The 26,650-nt window shown below is 35.3% G+C and overlaps 1 protein-coding gene across 1 annotated transcript in view; it reads left to right on the forward strand.

Annotated features, from left to right (window-relative positions):
• Window positions 1-11,708, forward strand: part of LOC134720583 (uncharacterized) — a 19,521-nt gene extending 7,813 nt beyond the window's left edge. The window contains exons 2-7 of the mRNA XM_063582918.1: window positions 2,739-4,383; window positions 5,665-6,056; window positions 6,349-6,518; window positions 7,275-7,485; window positions 7,897-8,040; window positions 8,961-11,708. Coding sequence (XP_063438988.1) covers window positions 2,739-4,383; window positions 5,665-6,056; window positions 6,349-6,518; window positions 7,275-7,485; window positions 7,897-8,040; window positions 8,961-9,122 — 2,724 coding nt within the window. The 3' untranslated portion in view covers window positions 9,123-11,708. The remainder of the gene's footprint in view (window positions 1-2,738; window positions 4,384-5,664; window positions 6,057-6,348; window positions 6,519-7,274; window positions 7,486-7,896; window positions 8,041-8,960) is intronic.
• Window positions 11,709-26,650: the final 14,942 nt, after the last annotated feature.

A 26,650-nucleotide genomic window follows, 5' to 3' on the forward strand; every position in this document is an offset into this window, starting at 1 on the left:
AGAAGTAGAAGGTAATATAGGATCAATTTTGTTTTGTACTGCTGCCGATTGTTTATTTACATTTTTAACTTTGTGAGTACTACTCTTTTTTGTTTGTTTTTGTTTTTGAGGTTTCTCACCGCTGATATTTTGATCCTTCGAATTCTTCCTTTTTCGAGTCCCATTTCCATCCTTTTTTGAATTCATACAGTATCACAAGTCAGTTCATTCGTATATTCACAAAAATAAATTCTCATAATATAATTTTAAAGTTCATTTCTATAAATTTCGTTAATTTTTTAACGAGCCAAAAAAATAACGTCCATACTGTTCACACATGCAACAAAGTGTATAAACATGATAAAAAAGATTTAAAAAAACTGTGCCTCTGTTGCGGAGTGTCCCAAGTAGTACAATGTAACTACTGTAATCATAAGCCTAAGTCAACACTGAGGTTGTGAGGTCCGAACTCTGCATGCAGGTGCACTTGACTCCAATCTTAATTGACTAGGATTGTCAGTTTTCCTATCGAAAGTCAATGGTTTGAATTTCCACTATAAAAGCTGTCAGCCACTAAATAGCTTAAAAGGGGTTCTTAAAAGTGGCGTTAAAACACAATCAATCAGTCAAAATATCTGATTTTTTTTTCTGATATATTTTTTCTGTATGTCTTAAAGTTGGTTTCCGTTCTCTAACTTAAAATAGCCTCAAATTAATCATGCGAATGTTATGAAATTTTAACACAATGCTGATTGCATGTACATGTACTACAAAATACAGATCAAGTTTTTTTTGGGGGGGGGTTCTTTTTTTATGTTCTAGAGTTATGCCCATTACAAATGGAAAATTTGTGGATTTTTTTATGAACTTGAAAGTTGTCTTTTGTTATATCCACAAAACTCAGATCAAATACAAATTTGGGTAGCTAGCTTCATTATTACCGTTTTTAAGTTATGTCCCTTTATAACTTTATAGGACATACAAGTGGGGCATTATCTGTGACTTTTTCGGTGTCCAATGAACACATTCCCGATTTATTTACAGAATACTTATATAAGGCCATGGAAAATTGATATTTGGTTTCCCCTAACATGGGAAAATTTTAAAGACCCGGCAGGCAGGCTTTTTTTCTTTGTAACCATGCATAATTTTATATCTTCATGTTTTATTTCTACAGCGGAACTTTAATCTTGCATATTTCCAACATTTTTTGTTGTCTCTGTAATTTTTTTTTATTTTTTTTTTCCCCAAGAAAAATTAAATGACCCGGCGGTAAAACAATGACCCTGTCGGGTTAGGGGAAACCATGAATTATTTTTCCATGGTCTAAAGTCCTTGTCTTATGGTAGTATTAAAGTCTTATCTTGTTTTCAATCAATCAATTTTGTGTAATCAGCATAAAAGTAATGAGAAATAAAAGAATCTTACCAACTGGTGGTATTTTCATAATTTATGGCGTAAAGCAACAGAAATTTTTATTTCAACATGAGTGATTCAATGTAGGACAAATTTTTTTCATTGCTAGGTGAAAGGGTTGTTAAGTGTTACCCTTGGATTACAGCACGCTTGAGTATGGGTGTGCATGTTCTTTGACGCATTCTTCCTTTTTTTTTACTTGTAGATATTAACAAAATTCATAATTACATTACAAATGATTTATAAAAATCTTGACCTTAAAGTAAAACAAATAAGAAAAGATATTTTTAGTTTTCTCAATTCTAAGACTTGCCTTTATGATTTATTTATACATGAACATAAAAATACCAGGATATATAAGACCAAATATGTGTATGTAACAAAAATGAAGATGCATTTCAAACTATAATGAATGTGATAGTTCTCCTCCCAAAATTTTTGTAAGATTTGCCATTGCAGTTGCATGAGGTTTATGGCATTTGTAGAGTTGATGGTAGTCACCAATGTCAAACCTTGCATCTCTTGATTGAACCATTTCTGGGTTATGTACATGTATGTCAATTAAATAAAATGTTCTAGTTCTGATATGTATGAGATATCTGTCACTGGACATTATCCAAATATCATCCTCATCATCCTATCATATGTTACTTACATAGATGCCAACCATTTTGATTTTTGCGTAGTTTTTCCGATTTTGCCATAAAAACTACGCTATTACGGTCAAAGTCGAATAGTTACGGATTACCAATCATCGCCGTTCAATTTTGTAAAACATGGATTTTTATCATTACTTTTCCGTCCTGGTCCGGTATTTAGAAAACACCAATGTAATGCTTCCGGTTTCTCTGGAGTTATCAACCTATTGTTGAGTAACTAACTGACTTCCAAAGAGGCAAACTTGCATTTATGAAGTAGCTTTCCCCCTTTCTCTGCTTCTCCTTGACAAAACGAAAATGTATGAGTCGAGAACATCTGAACAATAAATGAATGGAATACATACTACAGACAACATGTTAAACGACAAATTTCATGCACATCTCTTTGCAACCACTTGTCAGTAATTCTTATTGGTAAATGCACATTTATGAATGATTACTGAAAACTTTTCAAAAATACGGAAAATTTGATAGTTTGTTACTGATTGTGTCAAAAGGGGGTTGGCATCTATGTACTTAATCAAAACTATAATTTTTCCAAGAAAATTAACAAAAATAATTCAGTAACTCGACTTTATTATAATTTTAATTTTCCTATAAATTTAGCTCTGACATCTCATAATTAAATAATTAAATTATTCAAAATTGGAATATAGCATTAAATTCTAATAATTTATTTTTTAGGTGGAAAACATATTGGAACAGAGAGAGGTTGATGGACAACTGCAGTTTTTTGTCAAATGGAAGAATTTCAATGAAGACTGGAATACATGGGAACCAGTAGACAATTTGTTGGATTGTTTTAACTTAATCCTTGAATTTCAGGAAAAGCATCATGATACTACCAAAACAAATGTTGAAAAGTCAAAACTTGCTAGAAAAGAGGCATTAAAGATTGTGAAGAAAGCTAAGAGATTGAATTCTGGAAGTGATAATATCAAGAAAGCTTTACTGAAGCATGCAGCTATTGTAAACAATGAAGATGTAAGCCTTAACCTATCAGTGGACACAAGTGTGCTTACATCTACACCATTTAAGAAGTCACCAAAATCACCTAAATCACCAAAATCACCAACACAATCACCAAAATGTTCACCTCAACCCAGAAAGTTGGAAGAAGGGGTATCTACACCTATTACTACAACCAAAAGGACTCCAAAGAAACCATCAAAACTGGAAGAATATTTTGATCCATCAAAAATGTTTATTAAAAGTTCTAGTAAAATATTGTCAAATGGTGTTCAGAGTTCAAAGGTTAACTCTCCAAGTGTTTTAAGAACTTTACTTACCACTAGCCTCCCTATTCCTACAAAACAAAGTAAAATTAACAGTCCTTGTATGCATGCTAGTGTAAAACTTAAGAAATGCACAGTGAGTTCAGTGACATTAAACAGCAGCAAAACCACAGATGCGTTGCAAAGTGACAAAGAAAGTGAACAAATAATTCAGAATAAATCTGATAGCTCTCAGAATGCTACAAAAATAAAAAGAAAATACACCAAAAGGTCTGATCAGGAATTACTGGGAGGAAATAAAAAGAAAACCTCTAAAGTTGGAACCAAAGTTAAGAGTACAAGTTTGAAGAATAATCTTAAGAAATCACTAGGAGGTAAAACTATAAAGACATCTGATAAAAACTTTAAAATGAAGAAAACTGGGAATTTGTTGGTAGTTAAAATGAGACCAGCTATTAAGAAGGAAAAGAAAAACGAATTAAGTGCATCAAGTCAGAGTGAGTGTTCTGAACCTGAAACAAAAGACATAACTTTACAAGATATTAATAACAGTGCAGCACAGGAAAAGGTCCATACAGAGAATCAGGCTTCTCAAGGAGAGAAGAAAATTGTGAAGAAAAAAATTGTATCATTGAAAATAAAGAAAGAAAAGTTAAACAAAGAAGGCAAAAAGAAAGAGAAAAAAATCAAAACAAAAGATCCGACAGATGGGAAAAAAATAAAGAAACAAAACATGAATGAAGGGAAAAAAGTGAAAGTGAAAAAGAAAAACAATGAAGAAGGAAAGAAAGAAATAAAAGTAAAAGGAGTAAAGAGAAAGCTGGAAGATTGTATTGAAATCATTGACACTGAGTCTGATGATGATGTACAAGTCAAATTCTCTTTATCTCCAAAATCTAAGAAAGCTAAAACTGATAATTCACCAAAAAGACCTGAAAATGAGAAAAAGATGGAGAGTCCTAGCAAGATAATAAAAGAGATGGGTAAAAAGACTCTGCAGGTGAAAGTTCGTCCAATGGAGACGTCATCATCTCATATGAAGAAGATGAGATTGATTGATGCAGTAAAACCTCACACGGGAGCCTCTAAATCAGGTACAGTAAAACCTCACACGGGAGCCTCTAAATCAGGTACAGTAAAACCTCACACGGGAGCCTCTAAATCAGGTACAGTAAAACCTGACACGGGAGCCTCGAAATCAGGTACAGTAAAACCTCACACGGGAGCCTCGAAATCAGGTACAGTAAAACCTCACCCAGGAGCCTCAAAATCAGGTATAGTAAAACCTCACCCAGGAGCCTCAAAATCAGGTACAGTAAAAACTCGCCCTGGAGTCTAAAAATCAGGTACAGTAAAACCTCACCCTGGAGCCTCAAAATCAGGTACAGTAAAAACTTGCCCTGGAGTCTTAATATCAGGTACAGTAAAACTTCACCCTGGACCCTCAAAATCAGGTACAGTAAAACCTCACCCTTTAGTCTCAAAATCAGGTACAGTAAAACCTCACCCTGGAGTCTCAAAATCAGGTATAGTAAAACCTCACCCTGGAGTCTCAAAATCCGGTACAGTAAAACCTCACCCTGGAGTCTCAAAATCCGGTACATTAAAACCTCACCCTGGAGTTTCAAAGCCAGGTACAGTAAAACCTCACCCTGTAGTCTCAAAATCAGGTATAGTAAAACCTCACCCTGGAGTCTCAAAATCAGGTACAGTAAAACCTCACTCTGGACCCTCAAAATAAGGTACAGTAAAACCTCGCCCTGTAGTCTCAAAATCAGGTACAGTAAAACCTCACCCTGGAGTCTCAAAATGAGGTTCAGTAAAACCTCACCCTGGAGTCTCAAAGCCAGGTACAGTAAAACCTCACGGACACAATTGAGTCTCAAAATCATGTACAACACTATTTTTATATCAAGTTGATATGTATACATGTAGATAGTATTAAAATAAGTAAAAGATTTTTTCGACGATATACCTTATTTTTTAATGTACACATCTTCTAGTCATGATAGTACTAATTAGGACAGAAAAGAGTGAATGGCTTTTTCCATGATCATGATGATGAGACATTTAGAATTGTAGTATATGCATGTACGTAACACAATTAAGGTCCATACCTATAGTGCCTTTTTAACAATAATATAATGAATATAAAAATAAAATCAACCAAATGGATGCCGCTTTCTAACACCTGATGCTGAGTTGTTTGAATTATTGTTATGACATATATGTGTCATAGTCTTGCATTTTGTTTTTCTTTACTGTCAAAATATAGGACTTCTTTTTACTATGCTTGCAGATATTAAACTTCTCTTTATAGGAGTTTTGTCTTATATTTCTTATATATTTTAAACAATATTGCTTTCTATTTTCAGCAATTGTCAGACCAGTATCACCAACTCCTGTGTTCACATCAGTCAAGCCAATTATGTCTACTACACATGCCCGACCCATGGTTGCCATGGATGCACTTTGTGCTGATGTACCGGCAGGGTATCACTATGTACCTGCTATGATCCCTATTAGTCCTTCATCAATGTCATACAAAATGTTACTGGATAGTCTCCCTTTCCAGTTCCACACAAAGAAGGCCAGCAAGAAACGAGAAGAAGAAATGGTGCGTGAAGATGATGTGGAACGAAGAATGAGTGTCAGACAAAGTGAATGTGCCTATCGATATAAAGAAATTGTTGTGAAAAAGTGTAACCGCTACACACAGATCTGGTTAAATACACATTCAAAGTTAAAAAATTGTCTTAATCCTCAGGTAAGGATATGTTTAATACTTTACAGTGATCATCACTTTTGTCCACATACTAAATCTGTGTCTAAGAGAAAAGTTTTTTGCTTATTTTCCCCCACATTTCTGAATAGATGACAATTGTATAGCTGGTATATCGTTTTGCTAGTTATCATGGTTATGTATTATTCCTTGATACCATCAATACTTCTCTAGTTTTAATATAGGTGTTAAATTGATGTAGACTTTGAAGTTTACCACATACGTTGGTAGTGATTTAATATACTTAATAGTATGAATGTCTTGTTCTTTGTTTCAGGTAATACAAGAAGTGGTGTCAGCTTTGAACTCAGCGAAGTATGACGATAGTAATCTAGTCATGTTCAGTGGTCTAGGGAATGTGTTCTGCAGTGGTATTGATCTCACTTACTTGATCTCAAACTCAATGGATAGGAAAATGGCAGCAAGAAAAATGGTGGATGCTCTCAGGTATACATAATTATAACAGCATCTGAATAAAATGGAATAATTGCCTCTGTTTACTTTTCCCTTTTCATCACTAATATGCTTTATCAAATCAAGGTTAAAATCACCTCTTCAAACTGAGCAATTGGTGAAATATTTCAGTTCATTGATTAGTGAAAGGTTATCATTGTGAAGTACATGCAGGTGCAGTGAAATAAAAGGTATTCTTAATCTTAGCACATAATTTCAAAATTTTGTTAGAGTCTGATGATTTTGTGCAGAGTTATGGTCCTTGGACTTACTGAAGTCACATAAATCAGCAGTTTTCAACACATTTTTATGCCCCATTTATGGGCATTAAGTTTTCTGGTCTGTGTGGCCGTCTGTATGTACTTCTGTCCCGCTTCAAGTTAAAGTTTTTGGTGGAGGTAGTTTTTGATGAAGTTGAAGTCCAATCAACTTGAAACTTAGTAAACATGTTCCCTATGATATGATCTTTCCAATTTCAATGCCAAATTAGAGATTTTACCTCAATTTCATGGTCCACTGAACATAGAAAATAATAGTGCGGATGGGGCGTCCATGTACTGGGGATACATTCTTGTTTCATCATGCTTGAAGAAATTGACTTGATATTTGTTATATAGTTGTCACAAGTTGTAGATCAAGTTAATTTTGTTCCAATACAATGAATTGTAAACCAGTAGGGGACTATGTATTGCCATGAATTACTCACAGAATGCTTGTTACTGTTAGTTATTTGCCTTCATTTTCTAATAGGGATTTCATGAAAGCTCTCATCACCTTTCCAAAACCTTTGATAGCAGTAGTGACGGGAGCCGCCATAGGTCTGGGGATGACAATGCTCCCGTTATGTGACATCGTTTATGCCAGTGATAAAGCTTCATTCCATCTACCATACTCGCAGCTGTCACAAACACCAGAAGGATGTGCATCATTTCTCTTACCTACCACGGTGGGAATGGCCATGGTCAGTATTGATTTATACATGAGAATACTTTTAAATATTGAATGTTGTTACACAAAAAATTGAATTGATTATTTGTGTAATAGAAAATTCAAATGAGAAGATGATGTATAAGTGCCAATGAAAGAACTCTCTATCCATGTCACAATGTGTGAAAAGTAAACCATTATAGGTCAAAGTAGGACCTTCAAAACAGAGCCTTGGAGTTTACTGATGTTCCAATAAGATCTGTAATATACTAAGGGGACGCACTTTAAATTGTTCAAGTTCTTCTGTTTGTGTTTTTTTATGAAGTGCAACTAAGATCATGTATGATAAATGAGTATCCTACAAACTCTGCTTCCTCCAAGTATTTTCATTTACCTTTCCTTGTATCTTGAATGTAACGCTAAAAAAAGATTTCCATTATTTTAGGCTAATGAATTACTGATTGGAGGAAGGAAGATCACAGCTATTGAGGCCTGTCAACTTGGTCTGGTATCACAGGTGTTCTGGCCTACCAGTATCATGCAAGAAGTCATACCCAGAATAGAAAACATGGCCCTGCAGTCAGGCAAGGTAAACAAAATACACTTTTATTCAGGGACTGTCAACTGTGCAAGTGAAAATGTGTCTTTTTAAGATAGACAGAATAAATACTCATATTAGAATATAAAAAAAATACCTTTGAAAATTTCTCAAGTAGGCCACCAATTTGAATTATTTTGAAATATGATAGGGAAATCCAATGTAAAGTTTGTAATTGAACAAATACTGTAAAAATGTTTCTTTATTCTTTTCTTCAGTTGCCCACATTTATTGAATAAGCTTTTCAAAATATAATACACCCACTTTAAAAAGAAATAATAATTTTTCCTCAATTACCACTTTTCAAAATAAAATTACCAGGGTTATGCGAGTTATTTCCCCTTTCAGACATACTCCATTAGATAGGAAAAATAAAGCATCTCATTTCATTGTATTAGTGTAGAAAATGAAATTGTTATGTATTATCACAAATTTTCTTTGTCCTTCCCTATAACATCGATTAAGATTTCTTTTAAGGTGGTACCTAACACTACAGGGAGATAACTATGTAAAGTCAGCTAAATGTTTTAATGACGTTGTGTTGCAAAATGAATATTAAGCTTCTCAACGATCAAAATTTGTGTTGTCAAATTGTTATATAACCAGTGTAATTTTTCTGACAAAATGGTTGGTTCAAACAAAATTTAATTTTTACATTTTTGTTAAAAAGTCAAAGTAAATACTTTGACAAAATTTTATGAAAATTAAACAAGCCAAATTAATTTTAGTGAAAGTATTGGGTACTACCTTAAGTACACAGCTTACTGTCAGAATGATGCTCTGTAGTGACATTTTCCTTGTTGAAATTTTTAATGTTAGTATTTTCAAACTGTGATTGTTGGTTGTTTGATTGATGATTTATTGCAGATTAATGATATGGATTAATGGATTAATACAATTTATCTTTTCAGGCTTTAGAGACAACAAAATTATTGATTCGAAGTCACCAGAGAACAAAAATAGAACTAACCAATGAATCAGAGTGTAATCTATTATTAGAGAGATGGCCGTCAACGGAATGTCAGAAGGCAATAGAAAATTATCTGAACAATGATAACAACTTCTGTATATGAACATTCTTGCATTTAGGTCGTATTTAATTGTATCAAGAAGTTGTGAAACAATTTACAGAAAAGGGGAGACCATCAGTATATTGATAACATTGATGGATTATCTCCCTTTTCAATAAGGAAACCAATCTGACAAAAGCTTTGGAATAGCTGTCTACGATAAAAGTCCTTGTCTCTACTTTAATTCACTGCATAATGAAGTTAACATACAATATGTTAAGAATATTCCTATAACTAATATACTTCTGGAAGTTGAGTTGACTTATATTGTAAATAAGATCAATGCAATGAACAGTAAAGCTCTGTATTTGTACATATCATTTGCCTACATTTTTTTTTATCAAACAGGTTCAAATGACCTGTTCTGTATATACATGTACTTTTAATTCTTATTTCCGAAAAATAAATTCTTGGTCAAATTTTCTTCAACCATTTAATATTATTTCAATTATTATTTTCCTTCTATTATGTAAGAGTTGTTCATAAATATCTAGTCTGTAGTGATTGGCTTTAATGCTTTGTTGAAGATTAAAAGCAGAGTTTGTTTATTATAATGAGTTTTTTGGGCTTGTGTATAAATATAAATGATGTTTAACAGTCATAAAATTATCTTTTTTTTATATATATTAAATTGTGTTCATCACATGTATCTACAGTTTCATGTTAAGTAACATACAAGTTCATACACAAGCTTATTTGTACACCTAGATTTGCATTTTACTTTTATATAAAATAAAAAATCTAGTCCAAGTCTTAAATGATAAGTAAGAAATAGAACAGAATGATAATAATGTAAGGTAAAGGAAATTCATTCCACTACATTCCAATCAAATATTTTTCTGAAATTTAATTTGACCTGCAAATGATTAAAATGATGTTGTTTGATATATGGCAATGAGGCAGCAAAACAACAATATAATGAAAATAAAAACATATAAGGCCAAATAAAAATATATGTGTGGTTCCAGTTACCCTACCCGACTGTCCCTACTTTTTTGTTAAAAAAATAGCCTACCCTAAAGATTTTATTGTCATTTTTCATTAAGCACTGTTAAAATCAGAATGTTGCTCCCATAGACTCAATGTAAAAAAAAACACCATAGAATTGAAAAAAATCCCTACCTGCCTAGACTAACTTATTTTCAGATGTAAATGTAACCACATATACTATTTTATTTGGCCTAAAGAACATATCTGTTTCTGTGTATTAAATTATTGATTTCATCAGTGTTAAAAATAGATGCTTTAAATGGTAATATTCCCAAAACATAATAGACGATTGTACCTAAAAACCAAGATGTTAATGTAGGATTGTTTTAGCTTTTTATTATGGTCATATTGTCACGTTTGAAATATTTTTGTCTCACACTTAAAAAGTAATGGACTTTCAATTCAGTATTGTATAGATAAGTGTAATTTGTTATATTCCCCAATAATAGGGTATAGTTTTTATTTTGTCCTATTTTTTTCACACTGCCAAAATTGACTTTTAGTTATGGTTAACAATGAAATAAGTTGTAATTGATTAACATTATTTGTTATTCAGCACTATGAATAGAAGAAGTAGTGTTTGTAAATATAGAATCAAACAAGGTAGTGATTCAAACAGGTTGACTTTAAAACTCCCATTGTTAGGCTCGTCATTGTAAATGAACTGGTCCCTTGTATATTTTAGTAATAATTTCCTAGAGTTACACTAGTTACATGTACTACACTGTGTCAGTGTATTCAGTTATTTAATTTGTAAACTAGTCATTTCGGGCATTTTTTGTGTTAATTAAATCATGTTTTGCAAATAGTCCTTTGAAAATTTGTTTTTAAAGAGTTTTCTTCAACAGCAAATTCTACAATTTCTACTGAATTTTAAAGGTTTCTTAAATTAAAACTAGCACCACCACCAAAAGTGTTCATCAATTTTCCAGAATCCTGCATTACTTATAGGTGTAAAAATTATAAAAAATAAATGAATGCAGAACTTTATGAAAGAATAGGAACAGGGTAACACAACAATTGAGATTCATATCATAATGTGTAATTAATTCATTCATAAATCAACAAAGTCAGAAATTTATGCATCAGGGATTAAACAAATATTTTTTCCATCTTTTTTATTTTTAAAGTTAAGTTATAATTAGACAAAATGGTACTGTTTCATTTAAAAAAGAAATAAGTACTTTGCTATAATACAATTATTAGAAATTTATGTTTAGACTTCTTTTTTTCTTTTAGATTGCCTTAAAGTAAAATTCAGATGTATAACATACAGGCACATTAAGTTTGAATGTTGTCCTCTGTAAGATAGATTTCCTTTTCCAATACGCTGAAATCTGGCTTGTTGAATAAGTTGATCCTTCTATGCATTATAAATAAGTAAAACCCTGTAGCCTATGTCATAAGGGACACTTGATAACATCTGACATTGTTTTCCAATTCTTAATTTACTTATAAGATTCCTCCATAAGTGTTCATTGTAATTATTTCACTTGTCAGTCATGTTTATTTAATGTCATAATGTGTAGTTTTAGTTATTTATGGATCTGTGTATTGTATTTTTTCCTTATTTAATCTGTAATAAAATGGAAAACATAACTCAGTTGATTAACTACTGTCAATAGATATAAGAAGATGTGGTGTGAGTGCCAATGAGACAGCTTTCCATCCAAGTTACAATTTGTAAAAGTAAACCATTATAGATGAAAGTATGGTCTTCAACACGGAATCTTGGCTTACTATACACACAGCAAGCTTTAAAGGGCTCCAAAATTACTAGTGTAAAACCATTCAAAAAGGAATACCAATGGTCTAATCTATATAAAAAAGAATCAATTTTAAACAACATCAACAAACAACAATCACATCAGGTTCTTGACTTAGGAGATGATGTGCAAACAAATGCAACAGGTTTAATTGTTTTAAAAGGAACCTACCTCCATCCTTACTTGAAACAATAGTGTAACATCACAACAAAGAAAACACATTATATGAGATATCAATTGAAAGGGCTAAACTCAATCAAAAGATATATTAACACAAGTGAGTATACACTAAACTGAATCTAGATTCCCTTACTTGTATGACTGTCGGATATGCATGGTAATCTTATGGTTTGATATATGACATGTTTGATACAACTGCCTCAGTATTTGTGAATTAACATATTTTATAATAGAAAATTAGCATGCAGATGTAAATATAAATTGCATATATATACCTATTATTCTGGACAATATTTCATATGAAGATTCCTTACTTTGTATGCAACCAACATTCTAAGTTTGATTTTTAATGTGATGGGTAACATTAAAGAAAGAAGTCTCTATATCCAGATTTTTTTTCTGATTTTAAACCAAAGAGATAAGTTCATGTCACACTCCTAACAGAAGAATAAATCAAACCATTCTTTCATTGTGGCATTCTGCACCTCAAAATCTTGTATAAGTGTAAAAGTAAATAAAAGTATTGTCTTCCAAATTATACTAGATCTCAATAATGACCCGACCATTGTCTCATTGTGATGATCTAACCATTGTCTCATTGTGATGATCCATTCATTGTCTCATTGGGATGATCCAACCATTGTCTCATTGGGATGACCCGACCATTGTCTCATTGTGATGATCTAACCATTGTCTCATTGGGATGATCTAACCATTGTCTCATCGCGATGATCTAACCATTGTCTCATCGCGATGATCCGACCATTGTCTCATTGGGATGATCTAACCATTGTCTCATTGGGATGATCTAACCATTGTCTCATTGTGATGATCCATTCATTGTCTCATTGGGATGATCTAACCATTGTCTCATCGCGATGATCCGACCATTGTCTCATTGTGATGATCTAACCATTGTCTCATTGGGATGATCCATTCATTGTCTCATTGTGATGATCTAACCATTGTCTCATCGCGATGATCTAACCATTGTCTCATTGGGATGATCCATTCATTGTCTCATTGTGATGATCTAACCATTGTCTCATTGGGATGATCTAACCATTGTCTCATTGGGATGATCTAACCATTGTCTCATTGTGATGATCCATTCATTGTCTCATTGGGATGATCTAACCATTGTCTCATCGCGATGATCCGACCATTGTCTCATTGTGATGATCTAACCATTGTCTCATTGGGATGATCTAACCATTGTCTCATTGTGATGATCCAACCATTGTTTCATTGTGATGATCTAACCATTGTCTCATTGTGATGATCTAACCATTGTCTCATCGCGATGATCCAACCATTGTCTCATTGGGATGATCTAACCATTGTCTCATCGCGATGATCTAACCATTGTCTCATTGTGATGATCTAACCATTGTCTCATTGTGATGATCTAACCATTGTCTCATTGTGATGATCTAACCATTGTCTCATCGCGATGATCCGACCATTGTCTCATTGTGATGATCTAACCATTGTCTCATCGCGATGATCCAACCATTGTCTCATTGGGATGATCTAACCATTGTCTCATTGTGATGATCCATTCATTGTCTCATTGGGATGATCTAACCATTGTCTCATCGCGATGATCCGACCATTGTCTCATTGTGATGATCTAACCATTGTCTCATCGCGATGATCCAACCATTGTCTCATTGGGATGATCTAACCATTGTCTCATTGTGATGATCCATTCATTGTCTCATTGGGATGATCTAACCATTGTCTCATCGCGATGATCCGACCATTGTCTCATTGTGATGATCTAACCATTGTCTCATTGTGATGATCTAACCATTGTCTCATTGTGATGATCTAACCATTGTCTCATCGCGATGATCCAACCATTGTCTCATTGGGATGATCTAACCATTGTCTCATCGCGATGATCTAACCATTGTCTCATTGTGATGATCTAACCATTGTCTCATTGTGATGATCTAACCATTGTCTCATCGCGATGATCCAACCATTGTCTCATTGGGATGATCTAACCATTGTCTCATTGTGATGATCCATTCATTGTCTCATTGGGATGATCTAACCATTGTCTCATCGCGATGATCCGACCATTGTCTCATTGTGATGATCTAACCATTGTCTCATTGTGATGACCCGACCATTGTCTCATTGTGATGATCTAACCATTGTCTCATTGTGATGATCTAACCATTGTCTCATTGTGATGATCTAACCATTGTCTCATCGCGATGATCCAACCATTGTCTCATTGGGATGATCTCACCATTGTCTCATTGTGATGATCCATTCATTGTCTCATTGTGATGATCTAACCATTGTCTCATTGTGATGATCTAACCATTGTCTCATCGCGATGATCCAACCATTGTCTCATTGGGATGATCTCACCATTGTCTCATTGTGATGATCCATTCATTGTCTCATTGTGATGATCTAACCATTGTCTCATTGTGATGATCTAACCATTGTCTCATCGCGATGATCTAACCATTGTCTCATTGGGATGATCTAACCATTGTCTCATTGTAATGATCTAACCATTGTTTCATTGTGATGATCTAACCATTGTCTCATTGGGATGATCTAACCATTGTCTCATCGCGATGATCCGACCATTGTCTCATTGGGATGATCTCACCATTGTCTCATTGTGATGATCCATTCATTGTCTCATTGGGATGATCTAACCATTGTCTCATCGCGATGATCCGACCATTGTCTCATTGGGATGATCTCACCATTGTCTCATTGTGATGATCTCACCATTGTCTCATTGTGATGATCCATTCATTGTCTCATTGTGATGATCTAACCATTGTCTCATTGTGATGATCTAACCATTGTCTCATCGCGATGATCCGACCATTGTCTCATTGGGATGATCTCAACATTGTCTCATTGTGATGATCCATTCATTGTCTCATTGGGGTGATCTAACCATTGTTTCATCGCGATGATCCGACCATTGTCTCATTGTGATGATCTAACCATTGTCTCATTGTGATGACCCGACCATTGTCTCATTGTGATGATCTAACCATTGTCTCATTGTGATGATCTAACCATTGTCTCATTGTGATGATCTAACCATTGTCTCATCGCGATGATCCAACCATTGTCTCATTGGGATGATCTCACCATTGTCTCATTGTGATGATCCATTCATTGTCTCATTGGAATGATCTAACCATTGTCTCATCGCGATGATCCAACCATTGTCTCATTGGGATGATCTCACCATTGTCTCATTGTGATGATCCATTCATTGTCTCATTGGGATGATCTAACCATTGTCTCATCGCGATGATCCGACCATTGTCTCATTGGGATGATCTCACCATTGTCTCATTGTAATGATCCATTCATTGTCTCATTGGGATGATCTAACCATTGTCTCATCGCGATGATCCGACCATTGTCTCATTGGGATGATCTCACCATTGTCTCATTGTGATGATCCATTCATTGTCTCATTGTGATGATCTAACCATTGTCTCATTGTGATGATCTAACCATTGTCTCATCGCGATGATCCGACCATTGTCTCATTGGGATGCTCTCAACATTGTCTCATTGTGATGATCCATTCATTGTCTCATTGGGGTGATCTAACCATTGTCTCATTGTGATAATCCAACCATTGTCTCATTGTGATGATCTAACCATTGTCTCATCGCGATGATCCAACCATTGTCTCATTGTGATGATCTAACCATTGTCTCATCGCGATGATCCAACCATTGTCTCATTGGGATGATCTAACCATTGTCTCATCGCGATGATCCAACCATTGTCTCATTGGGATGATCTAACCATTGTCTCATTGGGATGATCTAACCATTGTCTCATTGTGATGATCCAACCATTGTCTCATTGGGATGATCTAACCATTGTCTCATTGGGATGATCTAACCATTGTCTCAATGCGATGATCCAACCATTGTCTCATTGGGATGATCTAACAATTGTCTCATCGGGATGATCTAACCATTGTCTCGTTGTGATGATCCAACCATTGTCTCATCGCGATGATCCAACCATTGTCTCATTGTGATGATCTAACCATTGTCTCATCGCGATGATCCAACCATTGTCTCATTGGGATGATCTAACCATTGTCTCATCGCGATGATCCAACCATTGTCTCATTGGGATGATCTAACAATTGTCTCATTGGGATGATCCAACCATTGTCTCATTGTGATGATCTAACCATTGTCTCATCGCGATGATCCGACCATTGTCTCATTGGGATGATCTAACCATTATCTCATCGCGATGATCTAACCATTGTCTCATTGGGATGATCTAACCATTGTCTCATTGGGATGATCCAACCATTGTCTCATTGGGATGATCTAACCATTGTCTCATTGTGATGATCCAACCATTGTCTCATTGGGATGATCTAACCATTGTCTCATTGGGATGATCTAACCATTGTCTCAATGCGATGATCCAACCATTGTCTCATTGGGATGATCTAACAATTGTCTCATCGGGATGATCTAACCATTGTCTCATTGTGATGATCCAACCATTGTCTCATCGCGATGATCCAACCATTGTCTCATTGGGATGATCTAACCATTGTCTCTTTGTGATGATCCAACCATTGTCTCATTGTGATGATCTAACCATTGTCTCATCGGGATGATCCAACCATTGTCTCATCGGGATGATCCAACCATTGTCTCATTGGGATGATCTCACCATTGTCTCAATGCGATGATCCAACCATTGTCTCATTGGGATGATCTAACAATTGTCTCATCGGGATGATCTAACCATTGTCTCATTGTGATGATCCAACCATTGTCTCATCGCGATGATCCAACCATTGTCTCATTGGGATGATCTAACCATTGTCTCTTTGTGATGATCCAACCATTGTCTCATTGTGATGATCTAACAATTGTCTCATCGGGATGATCTAACCATTGTCTCATTGGGATGATCTAACCATTGTCTCTTTGTGATGATCCAACCATTGTCTCTTTGTGATGATCCAACCATTGTCTCTTTGTGATGATCCAACCATTGTCTCATTGGGATGATCTAACCATTGTCTCTTTGTGATGATCCAACCATTGTCTCATTGGGATGATCCATTCATTGTCTCATTGTGATGATCTAACCATTGTTTCATTGTGATGATCTATCCATTGTCTCATTGTGATGATCTAACCATTGTTTCATTGTGATGATCTAACCATTGTTTCATTGTGATGATCTAACCATTGTCTCATTGTGATGATCTAACAATTGTCTCATCGGGATGATCTAACCATTGTCTCATTGGGATGATCTAACCATTGTCTCATTGGGATGATCCAACCATTGTCTCATTGGGATGATCTCACCATTGTCTCATTGTGATGATCCATTCATTGTCTCATTGTGATGATCTAACCATTGTCTCATTGTGATGATCCAACCATTGTCTCATTGGGATGATCTAACAATTGTCTCATTGGGATGATCCAACCATTGTCTCATTGGGATGATCTAACCATTGTCTCATTGGGATGATCTAACCATTGTCTCATCGCGATGATCCAACCATTGTCTCATTGGGATGATCTAACAATTGTCTCATCGGGATGATCCGACCATTGTCTCATTGGAATAATCTCACCATTGTCTCATTGTGATGATCCATTCAGTGTCTCATTGGGATGATCCATTCAGTGTCTCATTGGGATGATCTAACAATTGTCTCATTGGGATGATCTAACCATTGTCTCATTGTGATGATCCAACCATTGTCTCATTGGGATGATCCATTCATTGTCTCATTGGGATGATCTAACAATTGTCTCATCGCGATGATCCAACCATTGTCTCATTGGGATGATCTAACAATTGTCTCATCGGGATGATCTAACCATTGTCTCATTGTGATGATCCAACCATTGTCTCATTGGGATGATCTAACCATTGTCTCATTGGGATGATCTAACCATTGTCTCATTGGGATGATCTAACCATTGTCTCAATGCGATGATCCAACCATTGTCTCATTGGGATGATCTAACAATTGTCTCATCGGGATGATCTAACCATTGTCTCATTGTGATGATCCAACCATTGTCTCATTGGGATGATCTAACCATTGTCTCATTGTGATGATCCAACCATTGTTTCATTGTGATGACCTGACCATTGTCTCATCGGGATGATCTAACCATTGTCTCATTGTGATGATCCAACCATTGTCTCATTGTGATGATCTAACCATTGTCTCATTGTGATGATCTAACAATTGTCTCATCGGGATGATCTAACCATTGTCTCATTGGGATGATCTAACCATTGTCTCATTGGGATGATCTAACCATTGTCTCTTTGTGATGATCCAACCATTGTCTCATTGTTATGATCTAACCATTGTCTCATTGGGATGATCCATTCATTGTCTCATTGGGATGATCTAACCATTGTCTCATTGGGATGATCTAACAATTGTCTCATCGGGATGATCCATTCATTGTCTCATTGGGATGATCTAACCATTGTCTCATTGGGATGATCTAACCATTGTCTCATTGTGATGATCCAACCATTGTCTCATTGTGATGATCCAACCATTGTCTCATTGGGATGATCTAACCATTGTCTCATTGTGATGATCTAACCATTGTTTCATTGTGATGATCCAACCATTGTCTCATTGTGATGACCTGACCATTGTCTCATTGTGATGATTCAACCATTGTTTCATTGTGATGATCCGACCAGTGTATCATTGTGATGATCTAACCATTGTCTCATTGTGATGATTCAACCATTGTCTCATTGTGATGACCTGACCATTGTCTCATTGTGATGATTCAACCATTGTCTCATTGTGATGACCTGACCATTGTTTCATTGTGACAATCCAGCCATTATTTCATTGTGATGATCTAACCATTGTCTCATTGTGATAATCCATCCATCCTCATTGTGATGGTCCAACCATTATCACATTGTGATGATCCGGCCATTGTCTCATTGTGATGATCCAACCGTTGTCTCATTGTGATGACCTGACCATTGTCTCATTGTGATGATCTAATCATTGTTTCATTGTGATGACCTGACCATTGTCTCATTGTGATGCTCTAATCATTGTCTCATTGTGATGACCTGACCATTGTTTCATTGTGATGATCTAACCATTGTTTCATTGTGATGATCCATTCATTGTCTCATTGTGATGATCCAACCATTGTCTCATTGTGATGATCCAACCATTGTTTCATTGTGATGATCTAACCATTGTCTCATTGTGATGATCCAACCATTGTCTCATTGGGATGATCTAACCATTGTCTCTTTGTGATGATCCATTCATTGTCTCATTGTGATGATCTAACCATTGTCTCATTGTGATGATCTAACCATTGTCTCATCGCGATGATCCGACCATTGTCTCATTGGGATGATCTCACCATTGTCTCATTGTGATGATCCATTCATTGTCTCATTGTGATGATCTAACCATTGTCTCATTGTGATGATCTAACCATTGTCTCATCGCGATGATCCGACCATTGTCTCATTGGGATGATCTCAACATTGTCTCATTGGGATGATCCATTCATTGTCTCATTGGGGTGATCTAACCATTGTCTCATTGTGATGATCCAACCATTGTCTCATTGTGATGATCTAACCATTGTCTCATCGCGATGATCCGACCATTGTCTCATTGGGATGATCTCACCATTGTCTCATTGTGATGATCCATTCATTGTCTCATTGTGATGATCTAACCATTGTCTCATTGTGATGATCCAACCATTGTCTCATTGGGATGATCTAACAATTGTCTCATTGGGATGATCCAACCATTGTCTCATTGGGATGATCTAACCATTGTCTCATTGGGATGATCTAACCATTGTCTCATCGCGATGATCCAACCATTGTCTCATTGGGATGATCTAACAATTGTCTCATCGGGATGATCCGACCATTGTCTCATTGGAATAATCTCACCATTGTCTCATTCAGTGTCTCATTGGGATGATCCATTCAGTGTCTCATTGGGATGATCTAACCATTGTCTCATTGGGATGATCTAACAATTGTCTCATCGCGATGATCCAGCCATTGTCTCATTGGGATGATCTAACCATTGTCTCATTGTGATGATCCATTCATTGTCTCATTGGGATGATCCGACCATTGTCTCATCGCGATGATCTAACCATTGTCTCATTGGGATGATCTAACAATTGTCTCATTGGGATGATCTAACCATTGTCTCATCGCGATGATCCAACCATTGTCTCATTGGGATGATCTAACCATTGTCTCATCGCGATGATCCAACCATTGTCTCATTGGAATGATCTAACAATTGTCTCATTGGGATGATCTAACCATTGTCTCATTGTGATGATCCAACCATTGTCTCATTGGGATGATCCATTCATTGTCTCATTGGGATGATCTAACAATTGTCTCATCGCGATGATCCAACCATTGTCTCATTGGGATGATCTAACAATTGTCTCATCGGGATGATCTAACCATTGTCTCATTGTGATGATCCAACCATTGTCTCATTGGGATGATCTAACCATTGTCTCATTGGGATGATCTAACCATTGTCTCATTGGGATGATCTAACCATTGTCTCAATGCGATGATCCAACCATTGTCTCATTGGGATGATCTAACAATTGTCTCATCGGGATGATCTAACCATTGTCTCATTGTGATGATCCAACCATTGTCTCATTGGGATGATCTAACCATTGTCTCATTGTGATGATCCAACCATTGTTTCATTGTGATGACCTGACCATTGTCTCATTGTGATGATCTAACCATTGTCTCATTGTGATGATCCAACCATTGTCTCATTGTGATGATCCAACCATTGTCTCATTGTGATGATCCAACCATTGTCTAGTTGTGATGATCCGACCATTGTCTCATTGTGATGATCCAACCATTGTTTCATTGTGATGATCTAACCATTGTCTCATCGGGATGATCCGACCATTGTCTCATTGTGATGATCCGACCATTGTCTCATCGGGATGATCCGACCATTGTCTCATTGGGATGATCCGACCATTGTCTCATTGGGATGATCCGACCATTGTCTCATCGGGATGATCCGACCATTGTTTCATTGTGATGATCTAACAATTGTCTCATCGGGATGATCCGACCATTGTCTCATTGTGATGATCCGACCATTGTCTCATCGGGATGATCCGACCATTGTCTCATTGGGATGATCCGACCATTGTCTCATTGTGATGATCCGACCATTGTCTCATTGGGATGATCCGACCATTGTTTCATTGTGATGATCTAACAATTGTTTCATCGGGATGATCCGACCATTGTCTCATCGGGATGATCCGACCATTGTCTCATTGTGATGATCCGACCATTGTCTCATCGGGATGATCCGACCATTGTCTCATTGGGATGATCCGACCATTGTCTCATTATGATGATCCAACCATTGTCTAGTTGTGATGATCTAACCATTGTCTCATTGTGATGATCCAACCATTGTTTCATTGTGATGACCTGACCATTGTTTCATTGTGATGATCCGACCATTGTTTCATTTTGATGATCTAACCATTGTCTCATTGGTCTGATCCGACCATTGTCTCTTTGTGATGATCCGACCATTGTCTCATTGTGATGTTCCATCCAATTTTAACCATTGTCTCATTGTGATGATCCAACCATTGTCTTATTGTGATGATCTAACCATTGTCTCATCGTGATGACCTGACCATTGTCTCATTGTGATGATCCGACCATTGTCTCATTGTGATGATCCGACCATTGTCTCATTGTGATGATTCAACCATTGTTTCATTGTGATGATTCAACCATTGTCTCATTGTGATGACCTGACCATTGTCTCATTGTGATGATTCAACCATTGTCTCATTGTGATAACCTGACCATTGTTTCATTGTGACAATCCAGCCATTATTTCATTGTGATGATCTAACCATTGTCTCATTGTGATAATCCATCCATTTCCTCATTGTGATGGTCCAACCATTATCACATTGTGATGATCCGGCCATTGTCTCATTGTGATGATCCAACCGTTGTCTCATTGTGATGACCTGACCATTGTCTCATTGTGATGATCTAATCATTGTTTCATTGTGATGACCTGACCATTGTCTCATTGTGATGCTCTAATCATTGTCTCATTGTGATGACCTGACCATTGTTTCATTGTGATGATCCGACCATTGTCTTTTTGTGATGATCTGACCATTGTCTCATTGTGATGATCCCTCCATTTCCTCATTGTGATGGTCCAACCGTTATCACATTGTGATGATCCGACCATTAGTTTATTGTGATGATCCGACCATTGTTTTATTGTCATGATCCATCTATTGTTTTATTGTGATGATCCAATCATTGTTTCATTGTGATGATCCGACCATTGTTTTATTGTGATGATTCGACCATTTTTTTATTGTGATGATCCGACCATTGTTTTATTGTGATGATCTATCCATTGTTTTATTGTTATGATCCGACCACTGTCTCATTGTGATGATCCGACCATTGTTTTATTGTGATGATCCGACAATTTTTTTATTGTGATGATACGACCATTGTTTTATTGTGATGATCCCTCCATTGTCTCATTGTTACGATCCGACCATTGTTTTATTGTGATGATCCCTCCATTGTCTCATTGTGATGATCCATCCATTGTCTCATTGTGATGATCCGGCCATTGTTTTATTGTGATGATCCATCTATTGTTTTATTGTGATGATCCAATCATTGTTTTATTGTGATGATCCAACCAGTGTTTTATTGTGATGATCCATCTATTGTTTTATTGTGATGATCCAATCATTGTTTCATTTTGATGATCCAACCATTGTTTTATTGTGATGATCCATCCATTGTTTTATTGTGATGATCCGACCATTGTTTTATTGTGATGATCCATCCATTGTTTTATTGTGATGATTCATCCATTGTTTTATTGTGATGATCCGACCATTGTTTTATTGTGATGATCCAACCAGTGTTTTATTGTGATGATCCATCTATTGTTTTATTGTGATGATCCAATCATTGTTTCATTTTGATGATCCAACCATTGTTTTATTGTGATGATCCATCCATTGTTTCATTGTGATGATCCAACCATTGTTTCATTGTGATGATCCGACCATTGTTTTATTGTGATGATCCGACCATTGTCTCATTGTGATGATCCGACCATTGTTTCATTGTGATGATCCAACCAGTGTTTTATTGTGATGATCCATCTATTGTTTTATTGTGATGATCCAATCATTTTTTCATTTTGATGATCCATCCATTGTTTTATTGTGATGATCTCACCATTGTTTTATTGTGATGATTCATCCATTGTCTCATTGTGATGATCCAACCATTGTTTCATTGTGATGATCCGACTATTAGTTTATTGTGATGATCCGACCATTAGTTTATTGTGATGATCCGACCATTGTTTTATTGTGATGATCCATCCATTGTTTTATTGTGATGATCTAACCATTGTTTAATTGTGATGATCCATCCATTGTTTTATTGTGATGATCCGACCATTGTTTTATTGTGATGATCCATCTATTGTTTTATTGTGATGATCCGACCATTGTTTTATTGTGATGATCCATTTATTGTTTTATTGTGATGATCCATCCATTGTTTTATTGTAATGATCCGACCATTGTTTTATTGTGATGATCCATCCATTGTTTTATTGTGATGATCCATTTATTGTTTTATTGTGATGATCCATCCATTGTTTTATTGTGATGATCCATCCATTGTTTTATTGTGATGATCCGACCATTGTTTTATTGTGATGATCCATCCATTGTTTTATTGTGATGATCCATTTATTGTTTTATTGTGATGATCCATCCATTGTTTTATTGTGATGATCCGACCATTGTTTTATTGTGATGATTCATCCATTGTTTTATTGTGATGATCCAACCATTGTTTTATTGTGATGATTCATCCATTGTTTTATTGTGATGATCCGACCATTGTTTTATTGTGATGATCCATCCATTGTTTTATTGTGATGATCAATCCATTGTTTTATTGTGATGATTCATCCATTGTTTTATTGTGATGATCCGACCATTGTTTTATTGTGATGATTCATCCATTGTTTTATTGTGATGATCCGACCATTGTTTTATTGTGATGATCCATCCATTGTTTTATTGTGATGATTCATCCATTGTTTTATTGTGATGATCCTTCCATTGTTTTATTGTGATGATTCATCCATTGTTTTATTGTGATGATCCGACCATTGTTTTATTGTGATGATCCATCCATTGTTTTATTGTGATGATTCATCCATTGTTTTATTGTGATGATCCGACCATTGTTTTATTGTGATGATCCAACCAGTGTTTTATTGTGATGATCCATCTATTGTTTTATTGTGATGATCCAATCATTGTTTCATTTTGATGATCCAACCATTGTTTTATTGTGATGATCCATCCATTGTTTCATTGTGATGATCCAACCATTGTTTCATTGTGATGATCCGACCATTGTTTTATTGTGATGATCCGACCATTGTCTCATTGTGATGATCCGACCATTGTTTCATTGTGATGATCCAACCAGTGTTTTATTGTGATGATCCATCTATTGTTTTATTGTGATGATCCAATCATTGTTTCATTTTGATGATCCATCCATTGTTTTATTGTGATGATCTCACCATTGTTTTATTGTGATGATTCATCCATTGTCTCATTGTGATGATCCAACCATTGTTTCATTGTGATGATCCGACTATTAGTTTATTGTGATGATCCGACCATTAGTTTATTGTGATGATCCGACCATTGTTTTATTGTGATGATCCATCCATTGTTTTATTGTGATGATCTAACCATTGTTTAATTGTGATGATCCATCCATTGTTTTATTGTGATGATCCGACCATTGTTTTATTGTGATGATCCATCTATTGTTTTATTGTGATGATCCGACCATTGTTTTATTGTGATGATCCATTTATTGTTTTATTGTGATGATCCATCCATTGTTTTATTGTAATGATCCGACCATTGTTTTATTGTGATGATCCATCCATTGTTTTATTGTGATGATCCATTTATTGTTTTATTGTGATGATCCATCCATTGTTTTATTGTGATGATCCATCCATTGTTTTATTGTGATGATCCGACCATTGTTTTATTGTGATGATCCATCCATTGTTTTATTGTGATGATCCATTTATTGTTTTATTGTGATGATCCATCCATTGTTTTATTGTGATGATCCGACCATTGTTTTATTGTGATGATTCATCCATTGTTTTATTGTGATGATCCAACCATTGTTTTATTGTGATGATTCATCCATTGTTTTATTGTGATGATTCATCCATTGTTTTATTGTAATGATCCGACCATCGTTTTATTGTGATGATCCATCAATTGTTTTATTGTGATGATCCATCCATTGTTTTATTGTGATGATCCGACCATTGTTTTATTGTGATGATCCATCTATTGTTTTATTGTGATGATCCGACCATTGTTTTATTGTGATGATCCATTTATTGTTTTATTGTGATGATCCATCCATTGTTTTATTGTAATGATCCGACCATTGTTTTATTGTGATGATCCATCCATTGTTTTATTGTGATGATCCATTTATTGTTTTATTGTGATGATCCATCCATTGTTTTATTGTGATGATCCATCCATTGTTTTATTGTGATGATCCGACCATTGTTTTATTGTGATGATCCATCCATTGTTTTATTGTGATGATCCATTTATTGTTTTATTGTGATGATCCATCCATTGTTTTATTGTGATGATCCGACCATTGTTTTATTGTGATGATTCATCCATTGTTTTATTGTGATGATCCAACCATTGTTTTATTGTGATGATCCGACCATTGTTTTATTGTGGTGATCCGACCATTGTTTCATTGTGATGATTCATCCATTGTTTTATTGTGATGATCCGACCATTGTTTTATTGTGATGATTCATCCATTGTTTTATTGTGATGATTCATCCATTGTTTTATTGTGGTGATCCAACCATTGTTTTATTGTGATGATCCGACCATTGTTTTATTGTGATGATCCAACCATTGTTTCATTGTGATGATTCATCCATTGTTTTATTGTGATGATTCATCCATTGTTTTATTGTGATGATCCGACCATTGTTTTATTGTGATGATCCATCCATTGTTTTATTGTGATGATCCATCCATTGTTTTTTTGTGATGATTCATCCATTGTTTTATTGTGATGATCCGACCATTGTTTTATTGTGATGATTCATCCATTGTTTTATTGTGATGATCCGACCATTGTTTTATTGTGATGATCCATCCATTGTTTTATTGTGATGATTCATCCATTGTTTTTTTGTGATGATCCTTCCATTGTTTTATTGTGATGATTCATCCATTGTTTTATTGTGATGATCCGACCATTGTTTTATTGTGATGATTCATCCATTGTTTTATGGTGATGATTCATCCATTGTTTCATTGTGATGATCCGACCATTGTTTTATTGTGATGATTCATCCATTGTTTTATT

The sequence above is a fragment of the Mytilus trossulus genome, chromosome 6 (assembly GCF_036588685.1).
Source record: "Mytilus trossulus isolate FHL-02 chromosome 6, PNRI_Mtr1.1.1.hap1, whole genome shotgun sequence".
Classification (NCBI taxonomy): domain Eukaryota; kingdom Metazoa; phylum Mollusca; class Bivalvia; order Mytilida; family Mytilidae; genus Mytilus; species Mytilus trossulus.